This window comes from Myotis brandtii, unplaced genomic scaffold (genome assembly GCF_000412655.1).
Source record: "Myotis brandtii unplaced genomic scaffold, ASM41265v1 scaffold329, whole genome shotgun sequence".
NCBI lineage: Eukaryota > Metazoa > Chordata > Mammalia > Chiroptera > Vespertilionidae > Myotis > Myotis brandtii.
Window position 1 is genome coordinate 471,635 of NW_005362676.1, and position 15,573 is coordinate 487,207.

The window sequence follows — 15,573 nt, forward strand, 5'->3', positions numbered from 1 at the left end:
CAGGGCCACCGCGCAGGGAGCAGAAGGCGCGGGTTGGGGTCTGTCTCGTGGGGGGTCGCGCTGAAGGCGCTGTTCTGCGCCCCCGTTTCAGGCCGAGGATGCGTTCGACTCGGAGCCGAAGATCAAAAAGCTGGAGCCGGTCCTGCTGCCGGGTGAGCGTCGGGGGTCAGGGGTCCCGGCAGGTCCTGGGGGGGTCCCCTGGGGGCGCTCTCCTCCTGTTTTCACTTTTTAAACTTGATCCTGTCTCGTGGGGGGTCGCGCTGAAGGCGCTGTTCTGCGCCCCCGTTTCAGGCCGAGGATGCGTTCGACTCGGAGCCGAAGATCAAAAAGCTGGAGCCGGTCCTGCTGCCGGGTGAGCGTCGGGGGTCAGGGGTCCCGGCAGGTCCTGGGGGGGTCCCCTGGGGGCGCTCTCCTCCTGTTTTCACTTTTTAAACTTGATCGGGTTAAACAGAATAAAGAATCTGACCACCGTGGGGGGCGCGGGAGAAAGAAGTTTCCCGTGGAACCGAGCATCACCCTCCGGAAGGGGTGCGTCTACTGGGGTTCGTCCTGGGGAAACGGAGGCCTCGCAGAAAGTGGCCCAGGGTGTCACCCCGCTTTTCCGTGTCTCCTGAAATGCCCCCCCCTTTTTTTCTTTTCCTTTTCCTCTTCCTTTTTCTTTTCTTTTTTCTTTTTTTGGTTAATCCTCACCCCTGGGTATTTTTTCCTTTGATTTTTATTTTTTATTTTTCTAAAATATATTTTTATTGATTTTTTACAGAGAGGAAGGGAGAGGGATAGAGAGTTAGAAACATCGATGAGAGAGAAACATCGATCAGCTGCCTCCTGCACACTCCCTACTGGGGATGTGCCTGCAACCAAGGTACATGCCCTTGACCGGAATCGAACCTGGGACCCTTCAGTCTGCAGGCCGACGCTCTATCCACGGAGCCAAACCTGCCAGGGCCCATTGATTTATTTTATTTTTATTTATTTATATTTTATGTGTGTTTTTTATTGATTTCAGAGAGGAAGGGAGAGGGAGAGAGAGAGAGAGAGACACATCCATGATGAGAGAGAATCGTGGATCAGCTGCCTCCTGCACGCCCCACACTGGGGATCGAGCCTGCAACCCGGGCCTGTGCCCTGACTGGGAATCCCACCCGGGACCCTTCAGTCCACAGGCCAACGCTCTATCCACTGAGCCACACCGGCCAGGGCCCACTGATATTTTTTTAGAGCAAATGCAAGGGAGGGGGAGAGAAAGAGAGAGAGAGAAACATCCCTGGGTTGCCTCCCAAATTCACCCCGACAGGGGCCGGGGGTGGAACCTGCCACCCAGGCACCTGCCCTTGACCGGGAACCGAACCCGAGACCCTTCCGGTCCTCGGGCCGGCGCTCTAACCACTGAGCTCACCGGCCGGGGCTGAACCCGCTCTTTTTCCCCAGCAGCTTCTGGGGACCGAGGCAGTGGAGTACTCTTTGCCCTGCCTGTCCGTCTGGCCGTCGCTGTAACAGCGTGAAAAGCCGCTTTTATTGCGCCCGGGTCTCTGTCAACCAGCAACACAGCTTAGACCTTTGAATTCCTGACTTGGCGATTGTTGCTTTTTGTCCCCGTCTCCCCGCCCCCAGGTGTCAGCTGTGTCTGCAGATGCAGGCGTTTTATCTAGAAAGGCCAGGGCCTTCCCCGCAGAGGCCCCTCCACGCTCTGGGGCCGTCGCCTTGTGCGAGGGGCTGTTCTGTGCTCTGCAGGGTGCTTATCCACATCCCTGGCCTCCACCCCCTGGGGGCCCCTCTTCCACTGCCTCATTGACACAACCAGCGAGTCTCCAGCGTCCCCCAAACTGCCCCCCCACCCCCACCCCCGGGGCAACATGTCCTTCCCGTGGAGACTCAGGGGCTAGAACAGAAGTTACTTTCGAGGCCCCTTGTCAGGCTTCGCTTCCCCCTTCAGGGTTAGGGTTTGACCCAGTACGTAGCGTGGTCCAGGCTGCAGATGCAGGGCTGGGTTCTTAAAGCTTTGCGTTTGCACCTAAGACGTGCTCATGGGAGTGTTAGCATCAGTGAGCTGGAAGGACTTTTCCTCGGGGGCCGTCTGTTCTGTAGAATTAACCTGAAAACTCCCCTTTCTGCCTGAAGTCACCGTTCTCGGGGAAGACGCGAGCTCACCTCCTCGCTGTGCGCGGTTTACCGTCCTGGGGTCACAGCAGAGCCTGGGCCTCCCGACCCGGGCTAACTTTTTGCAGTGGCTCTGACTTGCAGGCGCGGTGGCTCTGGCCCCGGCGTTCTGCGTGCACTCAGCCTCGCCCTCCCCGAACTCCAGCCAGCCCTAAATTAGCGTGTCTGCCGCCTGCCTTCTCGTCTCTCCTTCCCACACGCTTCCCGGCTTCTTTCCGTGTGGCCACCCTGTTGTGGTCTCTGCTTCCTGCCTCTCCTGTCAGTCCCCTCTCCGACCCCCCCTGCCACCTCGCCGCCCCTCCTCTGCCCTGCAGCCTCCCCGTGAGTCTAGGGGATGAGCGAAGGGGGTGAATCAGTCAGGAACCACGGGGAGCCTGGCGGTCACCTGTGGCTCCTATGCACCCGGGACAAGGAGCCATTGTTCCCGGCCGTCCTGCATGCTCTGCTTTGGCCCGGCGCCTGGGGTTCGGGGATATCCTACCCCCGTCGCCCAGAGCGTGAACTCGTAACCCAATAGGCAGATGAAAATCACAATACAAAATCGTTGTTTGTGTACGGGGACCACGTGCTCCGTTGGAACGTAAGCCTGAATTTAAAACGAGGCTCATTTTACGAAGCAGAGAGAGAGAGAAAAAAGAACCTGACAAATAATGGAGTTTAGACGGTGGTGTGTGCTCGCATGTCCAGCTGGCCTGGTTCATGAAGCTGCTGAGGCGGAAGCTGTGCCTACGTCACCTTTGCGGCCCGAGGCCTACCCTGGTCTGCACGGGGATGTGGGTGGGTGGGACCGGGTGGGACTGGGAGCTGCGGGTGCAGGACACAGCCCTCCGCCCCATCTGGAGGCCGCGTGGAGTTGGCGCCGGGCCAGGCGCCCTGTCTGGCCGCAGGCTCACTGTTCTGCGGTTACCGAACCCGTGGTCCTTGCTTCAGGCCGAGGAGCTAGAGCTGGAGGAGACAGGGTCCTGCCCTGGGCAGTTTGTTCACTGGGAAAGGCTCCCCTGGAGGACGCAGAGGAAGGTCACCTGAGCCAGGTTTGGGGCGGGGAGGCCGTCGCGGAAAGGGCTCCCGCTCTGCGCCTGAGTGCCTGCCAGGCTCGCCCGTGCTCAGGCTGCGTGTCGGTTCCGCTCTGTCTCTTCCCCCCTGCGGGGCCAGCGGCATTTTCACGATGAGTCACGAGTCTGTTGATAGCGAACGAGTCGGTTGATAGTGAACGCACTGATTGTCAGAGGCGTCTGTAATCAGATCGGGAGCCCTCGGCGTGGGCCGTCTGGAACATGAAACCAGCCCTCGTTGGGTGGCTGTCGTGTGCATCTCTGCATATTCGTGGCGCGCTCGGCCGCGTGTGCCCTGTTCTGTGTCACGCCTCACTGTGAGCTGCTTCCCCAGTTGGGCCGCGCATCCCTTAGGCAAAGCCTCTCGCTCGGATGCCTTGTGTTGTTTCATACCTGCTTGAGGTTGGCTCTTAGAGGTGACGGCAGGCTGGTTCTGCCGCACTTTGGCTCATGGACACGTCGCTTTAGAAAGAGCAGAGCACGCGGGCCGTGAGCAGTGCAGCCCCTGCAGCGTCTTAGCATCAGGCTCTGCCCACCCAAACCGTGAGCGTGTGGCTCGCCACCTACCTGGGCTGCTGCCTCGGGGCTCGGCCAGCGTTGGGCTCCTCACTTCCTCACCCCACCCTCGTCTCTGTACCTAGCAGCTCCTGCTCAGAAACTGTTGGTGAAGCTCCATCAGTAAACTCCGCGTCAACAGGACCAGCTCTTTCACCTCCTTGATTTGCTAACGCTCCACCTGCCGCCCTCTGCACTGCCTCTCCGTACAGGAGTCCCCCCTCATCTGCGCTTTGCTGTCCGCAGTGTCAGCCACCCGTGCTCAGCCACAGTCTGGAAATACTGCAGGGAACATTCCAGAAATAAACACACCATTCCTGAGTTTTAAGTTGTGCACCAGGCTGAATAGCGTGGTGAAATCTCGCAGTCCGGCTGCTCCGGGGACATGAATCAACCTTTTGTCCAGCGTCCGATGCTGTCTGTGATGTGTCACTTAGAGAGGGTGGTGTGGGACTGTAATTGGGATCTTCGTGGCGCGCTAGGTGCTCGGGGCTGGTCAGCAGACGGGTTCTGTCTGTTTCTGTTAAAGGTTTGTGTCCACAGTAACAGACCGAGTGGATCCGCACCCTGATTCTTGCTTAAAAATGGCTCTGGGTCTGGTGGAGTCTTAGACCTTGAAGTGTAGAATTAATGGTAACCAGGCTTTAAATAAGTTATGGAAAAGTATTCTTTTGAAAGCACGTTTTCCCTTTTATTTTGGTTTGTTGCTTTCCTTTAATCTTCCCTTTTAACTCTAAAATGATATTGTAGAGCTTTACCACCAACAGAGGGATCATTTGAGCGCGTAGGGAAACTCGACTTGGATTTATGGGGGATTCGTAAAATACATAGATCGCAGTGTTACTAAAGAGGTTAAAGCTGAACTCTTTATCGTTTCTTTAAAAATAAATAAAGACATCGGTTTGGGAGATGTTAATGGAATACAGATACTCCGTCAGATGACACGGTGAAGGAGCGGGGGTTGCCTTCCTCTCAGTTGGGGGGCAGAGTGCAGGCGGGGTCCTCCGTGCCGGTCTCCCAAGTGGAGCGCCAGCCTCGCCGACACTGACCGCTGTGAGGGTGCAGGTGCTCGCGGTTCTGACTGTCGTCACCCGGGCACAGTCCCTCCAGGTCACACGGCGCCTGGTGACCCGTTGGAGTGGAGAGGTGGCGCACACCATGACGGTTCTCTTTTCCTAAAGGAGAAATTGTTGTGAATGAAGTCAGTTTTGTGAGGAAATGCATCGCCACGGACACGAGTCAGTACGACCTGTGGGGAAAGCTGATATGCAGCAACTTCAAAATTTCCTTCATTACGGACGACCCAATGCCATTGCAGGTAGGTGCTGTTGTGGCGAGGCCTTTGACCCTAAAAGTGAGACACGGCTGATGCTACCAGTGCGAGGTTAACGGGAAAAGAGTTAACGTGACATAACTTTTTATTTCAGAAATTCCATTACAGAAACCTTCTTCTTGGTGAACATGATGTCCCTTTAACGTGTATTGAGCAAATCGTCACAGGTGTGTATTATTTTTTTACATGTACACTAGTGGCCCGGTGCACAGATTCATGCCCATTGGAAGGAAATTAAGTAGAAGAAATCGGGCTCCCTCCTCCCTGGTTCCGGGGCGTGTGACCCGAGAACCGCCGCTCCCAAGTCACCGCAGCTCGGCAGCTCCTGCGTTGAGCGTCTGCTCCCTGGTGGTCAGTGTGCGTTATATGTACAGGACAGTCAGACGGTCACTTAGCCTTTTATATATGTAGATATATATGTATATATTTATTGATTTCAGAGCAAAAGGGAGAGGGAGATAGAAACATCAATGGTGAGAGAGAATCATGGATCAGCTGCCTCCTGCACGCCCCACACTGGGGATGGAGCCCACAACCCAGGCATGTGCCCTGACCGGGGACCAAACCACTGAGCACACTGGCTGGGCCATATTATTCTTTACTTAGTCCCTAAAGCTGATTCTACCCTGGAAGAATTGCTTGAAGATACTCAGATACTTGGGTTGGAAGTTTATTGGAAGGTTATTTCTGTAGGTTTTTCTTCCTTTCTTTTTTTTGAGTCCCAGGAACATTCATGAAAGACAGAGGTAAAAAAAATTAAAGTAGAGCTATAAATTGAATCGCTTTTTACATTTTCTAGTATTTGTCCTCTTTTAAATTAAAATTGTAATCATAAAATGTATCTGGATGGTGGTGGTTGGTGTGCCAACAATCATTTGAAATACCTTCAAAAGCAAAGTCAAAATCGATCCCCCAAATAAGTACCGTGAGGGCCCAGGGAGGCGGGGCGCAGGGCGCGTGTCCTCCCCGTTGGCGTCGCCCAGCACTCGTTAGGGCGCTGCAGGGAGAGTCACCGGGACTAGTTCTCTCACCCTAACCTTCTTCTCGCTCAGTCAACGACCACAAGAGGAAGCAGAAGGTCCTGGGCCCCAACCAGAAGCTGAAGTTCAATCCGACCGAGTTAATCATTTACTGTAAAGACTTCAGGATCGTCCGATTCCGCTTTGATGAATCCGGCCCTGAAAGTGCCAAAAAGGTACCGGCTTGTTTTGTTTTGGCTCAGCTGTGTTGGGTCCTGGGCTGTGCAACGTACGGATCCATTTCGGTTCTCGGTGGAACTTTTCACTTCTCAATTGCCCAGGTTTTTATTTTTAGGGGAATTTATCAGATGTCTTCCTAAGTAAATTCAAAGCCAACAGTGTTAATAGAACTATTTCCTTGGACTCTTTAGCTGCTTTAAAATACTCTATATAATTTTTTACCGGCTCCTAAAATAGCACAAAGTGTTGTGGAGATGAGGGCATCTTTTACAGAAGACCATTTCCGACTGGTTTCTTTCTTTTAAAAGACCGAAAAGATGGAGGTGTATTGTCTGAGGCTTGGTAAGACCTCAGAACTTGCTCAGCTCACCAGAAGTTGGACCCAGTTACGTAAATAAGGGTGAGGCACATGCAGAGTAGTGGGAGGGGCCTACCAAGTCTTAGTGCTTCACAGAAAGCCAGTGCCTCAGTCTGAGTGACTTCCACAGGCAGCTGACGGCGAGGGCCTTGCACTGTCCTGTTTCCCTGGCCTCCGGGGATGTGTACTGCCCGTCCATGGAGGGAGCAGCCGGAGCAGAAATCCCCACTTGGATTCCACGTTTTGGCTTTTGCCGAGAGTGGACCCCGGGGCCCGGTGCCTCCTGGTCCCGTCTGTAGTGACGGGGTCCTAGGAGAAGGCTGCCCGCACCTGGGGAGAAGCCACAGGCTCCCAGTGCGGCAGGAAGGGGCGTTCTCTGGAGTGCGGCGGCCTTGGCCCCCCCAAAACTGGGTGTGTTTGTTTTCCATGACCGATAGGCTTACCACAGTACATTTTTTGTTGATATCAAAAGGAGGCGCCAGAGCGATCTCAAGGCAGCTGCCTGCATTTGCTTTGGTCGGGAGGGGTAGATGTATTTTTAGAGTTAGAATCAACAGTGTCTTCACAGGAAGGCGGCACGCAAGAGGGGAACGTCTGAGAATGCATGGCCACGGGGACCGGAGTGTCCAGCAGAGGATGGTGGGTCTGTGGCTGACAGCCTGCAGGTGGCGTCTGTAAGACCACCAGTCGGCACCTGCGTTGTTGAAAGTTCAGCAAGGCTACTCCGAAGGCCCTTTTTAGCAATTTGTGGTTTTGGCATTTTAATTTGACATGCCTATTCTTACATAGGAGGACTTTAGAATTAATTAGGTAGAAGACTATTTAAAATATTTTAGCTAAGTTACCCTTGAACTTAAATATGTGCTAGTAATTCAGTCGATTAAGGATCAAGATTCTGTTGATGAAAACCCTGACTTCAGAGTGTAGAATGTCGAGACTAGTGACAGCACAGAACTTAGGAGCCTGATTTAGAACAGGATATATTTTTAAAAATATTTTTTTATTGATTTCAGAGAGGGAGAGGGAGAGAGATACATCAATGATGAGAGAGAATCATAGATTGGCTGCCTCCTGCACGCCCCCCCCCCACCCCCCCACTGAGGACTGAGCCCGCAACCCAGGCATGTGACCTTGGCCGGAATCGAACCTGGGACCCTTCAGTCCATGGGCCGACGCTCTTGCCACTGAGCCAAACCAGCCAGGGCAAGAACAGGATATTTTTAAAGAAAGAACTTGATACAGTGGCCCAGGATTCTTGCAGAAAGTTTACCTCGCTCCCACTCTCTACCATATCTTTCAGGCGACACTGTCAGTGACCGGGAATCAGAATTACCTGGCCTGCTCCTAAGCCATCTAGATGCCTCGGTGGTCATTTTTGATGTCTGAGCAGTGTGCCGGGTCTAGTTGAGAAAATAAAGCATGAACAAGTGAAAATCAAGTAACAGTACAAAGTAGCAACATAAAGGGTTTCCCACATAAATGACCAGCTGCCAGATGAATGACAGGGTGTCCCTTTTCCACTGTGCTGCTTGCAAGTGGTGGGTGCTCATTGAACTGTCCACGCAGCCAGCTAGTCCAGCTTTCTGGGCCCTGGCCCACGACCAGTGTCTGGCAAAAACCCTTTCCCCGCTGTCTTCACATATAAAAGCATGTTGCCGCAGACCTGGAAGAAGTACTCTTTGTCTGGGGTAGAGTCCTAAGGCGGGGCGTGCAGGGAAAGAAAAGGCACTGAGAATATAAATAGAACACTTTCCCCTGACTTACCGTCTTCAAGCACAGGGTTATGTCGCCTGTGGCTGCCAAAGCTTCATTCCTTCGTGAGTTAATAACAAAAATTCCCGCTTGCTTTTCTTTCAAGGGAAGGTTTGCATCTAAACCGAGGTAAGTGGGGAGCTCCAGATGGGCTCTACCCCCTGGAAACGCGGAATGCTGCGTTTTCTCTGGGAATGCCGATTTTGTGAGTTGTTTTAAAATAACATGTTCAGAGTTCTCTGCTGGGTGAACCGTGTGATGCTTAGGGAGGACATTGTAAAATTAGAGTAATTATGTATGCAAATGAGACCTACTTTTGAAAGTCCTCCAGACGTAGCGATGGGAGCTGGGCATGGGGGCGGAGGCTTTTAACAGAGAGTGCGGGAAAGCCGAGGTAAGTGGGTTCCTGGCTCCCTTCTCTTCTCGGGACGCCCTAGCCCAGCACCCAGAGCGCAGCCCAGGTAGCACGTGTAGGTGCCTGTCCACTTCCCAGAGGTGCCCCTGCTCAGCCCTGTGAGGTCTGCACTCTCGTAGCTCCTCTGCCCAGCACCCAGCTCAGTCGTGCCGCCCAGTCCACCACGGTGCGCGTAGACTGCATCTGCCTCACAGTGTTTATGGTCTTCTCTCCTGCCCATGCTCTTAGACCTAACGCTTGTCTCTAACCCTCTGTGTGATGTGCCATTTCTGCTCTATGGCCATAAAAGCACACTCTGTCCAATGACATGTGACTTTGCGTGAAAACAAGGCCCGTGACTGCTTCCTGAGGGTCTGGGAGAGAGAGGTGCAGGTTGCTGGCTCGGAGCACCCATCTCCCTGTTGTATTAGTAACTCACTTTGTCAGCTGGGACTTTCAGTGCAGTTGCTGCTAAGCTCAGAGCCCCTCAGGAAGCTCCTGCAGAGACGGCGAATGCGGTCGCCAGGCCTCACTGGGCCTGCAGCGAGGGCCTGCTGGCTGCCCCTCCATCCCGAGCCTGCTCCTGTCCTCACTGCGCTCCGTCTCCCTCCCGCTGGTCTCCCGCTCCTGCAGCCTCAGAACGATCTGACTCCTCCTTTCTCATCCTCTTGTTGACGGGCTGTCTCCCCACTGGGATCCAGGCTTAATGAGGACGGGTTTGCGTCCCTCTTGCTCATGCAGCCTCCCGAGGGCTGGGCACGGAGGCTCGGTCAGTGGCTGCTGAGTGAGGGCGATGCTGAGCTCACCGTGAGAAAGGGACTGACGGACGGGGGAGGACAGCCTGTGTCTGACGTTGTGCTGACACTCGCAGCTATGATGGGACGACCTTGGACGCGCAGCCACACCCACCGCCTGGTGGGGGAGCGGTGGGGAGCGGTCTCCCCAGCAGCGTGTGGCAGGTCAGACAGAGCGTGTGCAGAGGCCCCAGGGGGTGCTGAGGGGGAGGGGAGCCAGCTTGTGGAGAGTCAGCTGGGAGCCACAGAGGATTGTATCCCTAGAGCAGACCTTCGGAGGAGAATTCTAGGTGCTGTGGGTTGTTTTCAGGACGTAGGGAAGCCCCAGCGATGCCATCAGGTGAGTGGCTTGCAGATGTGGCTGTGGGCGTGCAGAGAAATGGACAGAAATGGGAAGCGTCTCGGGCGGTCGCAGGGCGCAGCTCTCGGTAGGTTTTGCCAGAAGTGCTTTCAGGGAGCTGCTGAGCAGGTGAGGCTGCAGGTGCACTCGGAGCTGCTGTGGTCGGTGGGACTCAGGCTGTGCTGAGGCCTGAGGACAGGGGATGTTACACACGTTCCAGGAAGTGGGCTGTTCTCGTTGTTAGTCAACACTAAGGCGAACAATAACCTCCGCCTTCTTAGTTGTGCGTTTTAGTAAGACAGGAAGCATTCTGCAGAAAGCTGTCATTGTATGCTAAGCAAGAAGCTGACACATTCCTACCAGTTAATAGCATTTGCATCAACCCACCCCAAACTAACAACTAACACTGGCCTTGCTGGCTCGCTGTCAGCAGGGTATCGTGCTGGCTTCATGCTTTTCCTTCGACGATAGTCACTCTTCTTGCGTTGTCTTCAGTTTCTTCCTTCTTGCTCACCTCCCACCATCCAGCCCGGGGCTTTGTCAGCACAGGGCATCCTACCAGCAGCAGCTAAGAACGATGAGCAGCACATTTCACGTATGGCTCCCCCGGAGGCCAAGCGCGCAGTAGGGCGAGCGATTCCTGCCCGGCTGTAGCTGCGTCTCCGTTTTGCAGACGCGCATACTGAGGCTTTCTCTTTTTTAGGAGTGGGTGTGTCGCTGCCTTTTGGGAGAAGGCGTCTCTAGTTTTCAAGGGTCATTTATTTGAATAAAATTACTTCCCTGTTAAAATTCAACTCAGCAAGCACTTGCTGCATACCATCTGCTCACTAAAGCTTAAACAGTGTCTTGGGGGCACAGCGGTGAGTGAGACCCCGGCCCTAAGGGGCTCTTTCACATTCCAGGTCAACAGGAAACCGTGGAGATAAGTCCCTGTGGTCACTGCCCCAAGATGCTCCCATAGCCAAGGCCTGAATGTGCATTTCATTTACCTACGTGTGTTAACATGGAATTCTAAATGTAGAATCTTTCCTAGGTGTGCCTTGCCATAGCTCATTATTCCCAGCCAACAGACCTCCAGCTACTCTTTGCATTTGAATATGTTGGGAAAAAATACCACAATTCAGGTAAATATGCAAATATTACATATTGTGACTGTCACTTTGCATTGTGTCGATTTTATCCTATGTTCCTCGGGAGCCTCCTGCGACAAGGCCTTGGTGACGGTGGGATTGTCAGCTTCTCGCCTGGAGAGGAAGCCCTGTGGGCAGAGACGGGTGGGTCAGGCGGTTCCTTACACAGCGGCCGGAAGAGCCGGTGAGCAGCTGGAACAGGAAGCGGGTCCCTGTTTACCACGGAGATGGACGCACCCTCCCTCTTTCAGTTGTAGCTTAAGTTCATCTTACTTTTTAAGAAACCTGGCAGGAAACGCATAATCCTTTCTGGGGAGGTGTGACTTCAGGAACTGAAGCGGTGGCACTTTTTAGTGGACTTCACAACAGGATGAGATGGACGGCAGGAACAGGCAGGGTTGTTTTTTGTTATTGTTTTTTATTGATTCCAGAGAGGAAGGGAGAGGGAGAGAGAGAGAAACATCAGTGATGAGAGAGACACAACGATGGGTGGCCTTCTGCATGCACCCAACCAGGGCCAGGGGTCAAGCCTGCAACTGCGGCACTCGCCCTTGACCGGAATCGAACCCGGGACCCTTCAGTCCGCAGGCCGACGCTCTATCCACTGAGCCAAACGGGCTAGGGCGAGGCAGTTTTTATAAATGTAAACTAGTTCTGGCCCTAGCCGGCTTGGCTCAGTGGATAGAGTGTAGGCCTGTGGACTGAAGGGTCCCGGGTTTGATGCTGGTCAGGGGCATATGCCTGGGTTGTGGGCTCGATCCCCAGTGGTGGGTGTGCGGGAGGCAGCCGATCAATGATCCTCTCTTATCATTGATGTTTCTATCTCTCTCTCCCTTCCTCTCTGAAATCAATAAAAATATTTTTAAAAATAAATAAATAAAATAAAATAAAATAGTTCTGTCCACATATCTGTGTCAGCAATGACATCGCCAAGGAGGAGTCCAGATGGCCATGTAATTCTGTACATTAGCTCTATGTACTAATATAACTTTAATCAACCATTTTTTTAAAGCCTCATAAAAGCATGGAGAGAAAATGAAGAGGGCATGTCTTACATTAGCCCCTTGTGGGTTAGTGACTGCACGACCGCTAGCTCACTGAGTCACGTGGTCTCCCTCTTCACGGAAGAAAAGTAAATCAGTTACATATTTATAATGAAAGGTCCGTTCACCCCAGCATGGTCTGGGGGGGGAATCTTATAAATTGTTAATTGTACTGGTCTTGACATCTTGTTGCCTCAAAACACATGGAAGTAATTTAGTAACCTGTAGGGTGAATGTACTGCAGTGTCACTATATTAAGTGCAGTAAGGTGTAGGAACAGTACCTGCGGCTGCATGAGGCACAGCAGTCTCACTGCTTTAGAAGACACGTGGGAAGTGTCTCCCATAGAGGACAGTGACCGCCACGCTGTCAGAACGGAGCCTTTTTCTCGGGCACAGTATTTATAGGGTGTGTGTGACTTAATTTTTCTTATCAAAATATAACTAATTGTAATCTAGACCTGAACAACGCAGTTGATTTGTTAGGTTCATTTCTTTTTTTTTTTTTTTAAATATATTTTATTGATCTTTACAGATCTCCCACTGATGCGCCCGCAACCCAGGTACATGCCCTTGACCGGAATCGAACCTGGGACCCTTCAGTCTGCAGGCCGATGCTCTATCCACCAAGCCAAACCGGTTAGGGCATGTTAGGTTCATTTCTTAACGTAAAGAAACTCCCTAGCCGAAACCGGTTTGGCTCAGTGGATAGAGCGTCGGCCTGAGGACTGAGAGGTCCCGGGTTCGATTCCGGTCAAGGGCATGTACCTGGGTTGCGGGCGCATCCCCAGTGGGAGATGTGCAGGAGGCAGCGGATCGATGTTTCTCTCTCGTCGATGTTTCTAACTCTCTCTCTCTCTCTCCCTTCCTCTCTGTAGAAAAATCAATAAAATACATTAAAAAAGAAAAAAAAAAGAAAAAGAAACTCCCTTATTGTGGAAAGGCAGTGTGGGTCAGGAGGGTCTCCCTTTGGATCAGCCCCGAGCTGTCATGTGATCATCAGGGTCACGGTCAGGGTCACGGTCCAGGACAGCAGCTGGAAGGGCTGTTTCAGGGGTGCGGGAGCTGTAGGACAGCCTCCGGTTCCCGCTTACACTCCTTTATGATCCAGGCCAATTCTTGCTGGTGCTTCTTTTCTGGTAGAAACGCGGAGCCCGGGTACAGACCCTCAGCCTCTGCGCAGTGCAGTGCCGCGCGCCCCGCAGCACAGGAGCTTCACTCTGCTTGGCTGGCCTGCTACTGCTCCGCTCACTGTCCAGTCTTCTTCCTCCAGCCCTGGGGGTCTCTGGGTTAACAAGACCTCAAGTAGTCTGTGCAGCCCAGAGCGCTTCCCCTGAATTGCCTTGTGCGCATCACTCAGTTCTCTGTATCTTCTTATGTATAGCTTGTCGATAACATTGATACACGATACGTAAAGCGTTCAGGAGCGTTTTATTTACATCCGCCAGGCTCCTCCTCCTCTGACAAGTACTTCGTAAGCATGGCGGTTGGCCAGGGCGTTGTGAAGGTTCCTCAGAGCCTTTGACACCTTCCTCGGCTGCTCTGAGATCGGAGGGAGCCCGAGACGCCCACACTCTGCAGTCAGAGGGCATGGCTGAGAGGGAGAGATGCCCAGTAGCACCCTGAGCCTCTGGGTGGATCTTGGCTCCTGGGCTGGTTAAAGCAGTCCTTTCTGCAGGCAGGTCGGCGACAGAGCTGTGTCCACGGTGAGGCCTGAAGGTGGAGGGCGTCCCTGCTGTTCTCTGAGAGGAGCCTCAGCGGCCCTGGGCTCCCACTCGGAGCTGTTCTCCGAGCTTCAGCACCGCTTGAGCACAGAGCATCCCCCAGACGCTCCGCAGTCCCCCGGCCCTTCTGGGCGGTCCTGGAGCTCAGCGAGCTGCACGCACCCCCCGCGCACGGCTCGTCACCGAGGCCCGGCCGGGAACAATGGTGCCTTTGAATGGAAAGGAGCCACGAGGATGTTTTCAACCATCAGCTGATCAGTGGGCAGATGGTGTCCAGAAACACAGACTCGTCCTTGTTGTGAAGTGATAAGAGGTCAGGTGATGCTCAAGGATTGCAAGCCCCGTGCGTGACCTTCGGCCCCAGCTGGCAGCTCTGGTCAGCGACGCACTCGAAACACTGGCCTCCCAGCAGGACGTGCTCGTCTTCAGGGAGGTCCGTCTTCTTCCTGGTAACACGGCTCAGGCCACACTCCCTCAGCTGCCTGTGGGAAGCCACGTAGAGGGCACAGTTCACGGGAAACGGTGCAGGGACTCGAGGTTGGTTGCTTGTCGGTTCTTCTCCGATCCCCAGTGCAACTGTCGATGTTGCGCTCGGTCCTCCTTCTCCTGCACAGTGGAGGCTCCTGACCCACCACGTGCGTGCGAGTCCCTGGCTCGGGCCCAGGCCCGGGTTCGAGCCCCGCGCCGACTCGCCTCCTCGCGCATCCGAATGGTCACAGCTCTGCTTTCGCCTTCTTCGCGCATCTGGTTCCCGCAGTGCCATCAGAGCCGGGCTTTCTTTCCCTCCGGAGGGCTCTCCCCTCTCAGGCGGTAGCGAGTGCTCAGCCTGCTGCACTCACGTCTGAGATTTCAAAACACTGACGGGTTGGGTTTGAGACTCAGCTGGGGGTGAGCCGCCAGGCTGCCGACAGCTCTCAGAGTGTGAGTGCGCTGCCCGCTTCTGGTTGGCTGGCGACGGTCTCGTGTGGCGAGGACGCGGGGCAGCATTGAATGGTGGTGGTGACAGGACGTCGTCTGTGCCTGGTTCTAGTTCGGTGATGCTTGCTGGGGGTTTCTGGTAAATTCCCTCTCAAGTTAAGGAAATTCCCTTGTGTTCTGATTCGCTCACGTTTGAGGTTTTCAGTCACAGGCAGGTGTTAGACTCTGTCAGATGCTCCCTGCGCTCACAAGCCCATCACGCGGTTTCCCCCCTTCACCTGGTCACGTGGACGTGCAGTACGGAGTCTCTTCCTGTGGGTGTGGTTCTCGGACCGCTGTGTCCTCAGGGGCACCGCCTGGACGCGTGCTGGAGGGTCTCCAGCCTGCACGCTGCGGGCCAGCGCTTCCGTTCCTCAGAGGCAGGACCAGTGGGCACTTACAGCGGGGGTGGGAGGTGGGGGGTGGGGAACCTTTCTCCTGCCAGGGGCCCCTTGGATGCTTATGACATCATTCAGGGGCATACAGAGCTATCAGCTGAAAAATGAGCCCGCTCCGTTTGGTCAGTTAACTCACCCTGGTGCCTTGGCAGGGCCAGACCAAGCGATATCCTGGGCCTTCTGCGGCCCGAGGGCTGGACGTTCCCCACCCCTAATTTACGGGATAGAATTCCAGATTCCTCGCCGGCACGAAGACCCTTCATAATCCAGAGTCGCCTGTCAGTGAATACAGTGCTGGAGTGGGCGTGGCCTCCTCGTGGACGAGGGAGGAGAATGGGGTCAGGGGGCAGTGGGAAGGCCAGGCCAGGCCAGCTGTTGACAAGGGCAG

General features: G+C 54.1%; 1 protein-coding gene across 1 annotated transcript in view; it reads left to right on the forward strand.

The window, feature by feature from the left end:
* Window positions 1-64: 64 nt before the first annotated feature.
* The window catches only part of MTMR10 (myotubularin related protein 10), a gene marked incomplete at its 5' end in the record, with an annotated part of 25,899 nt that continues 10,390 nt past the window's right edge, over window positions 65-15,573 (forward strand). The window contains 5 exons of the mRNA XM_014543567.1: window positions 65-152; window positions 4,946-5,082; window positions 5,192-5,264; window positions 6,150-6,292; window positions 10,968-11,058. Of these exons, the coding sequence (XP_014399053.1) occupies window positions 65-152; window positions 4,946-5,082; window positions 5,192-5,264; window positions 6,150-6,292; window positions 10,968-11,058 (532 nt within the window). The remainder of the gene's footprint in view (window positions 153-4,945; window positions 5,083-5,191; window positions 5,265-6,149; window positions 6,293-10,967; window positions 11,059-15,573) is intronic.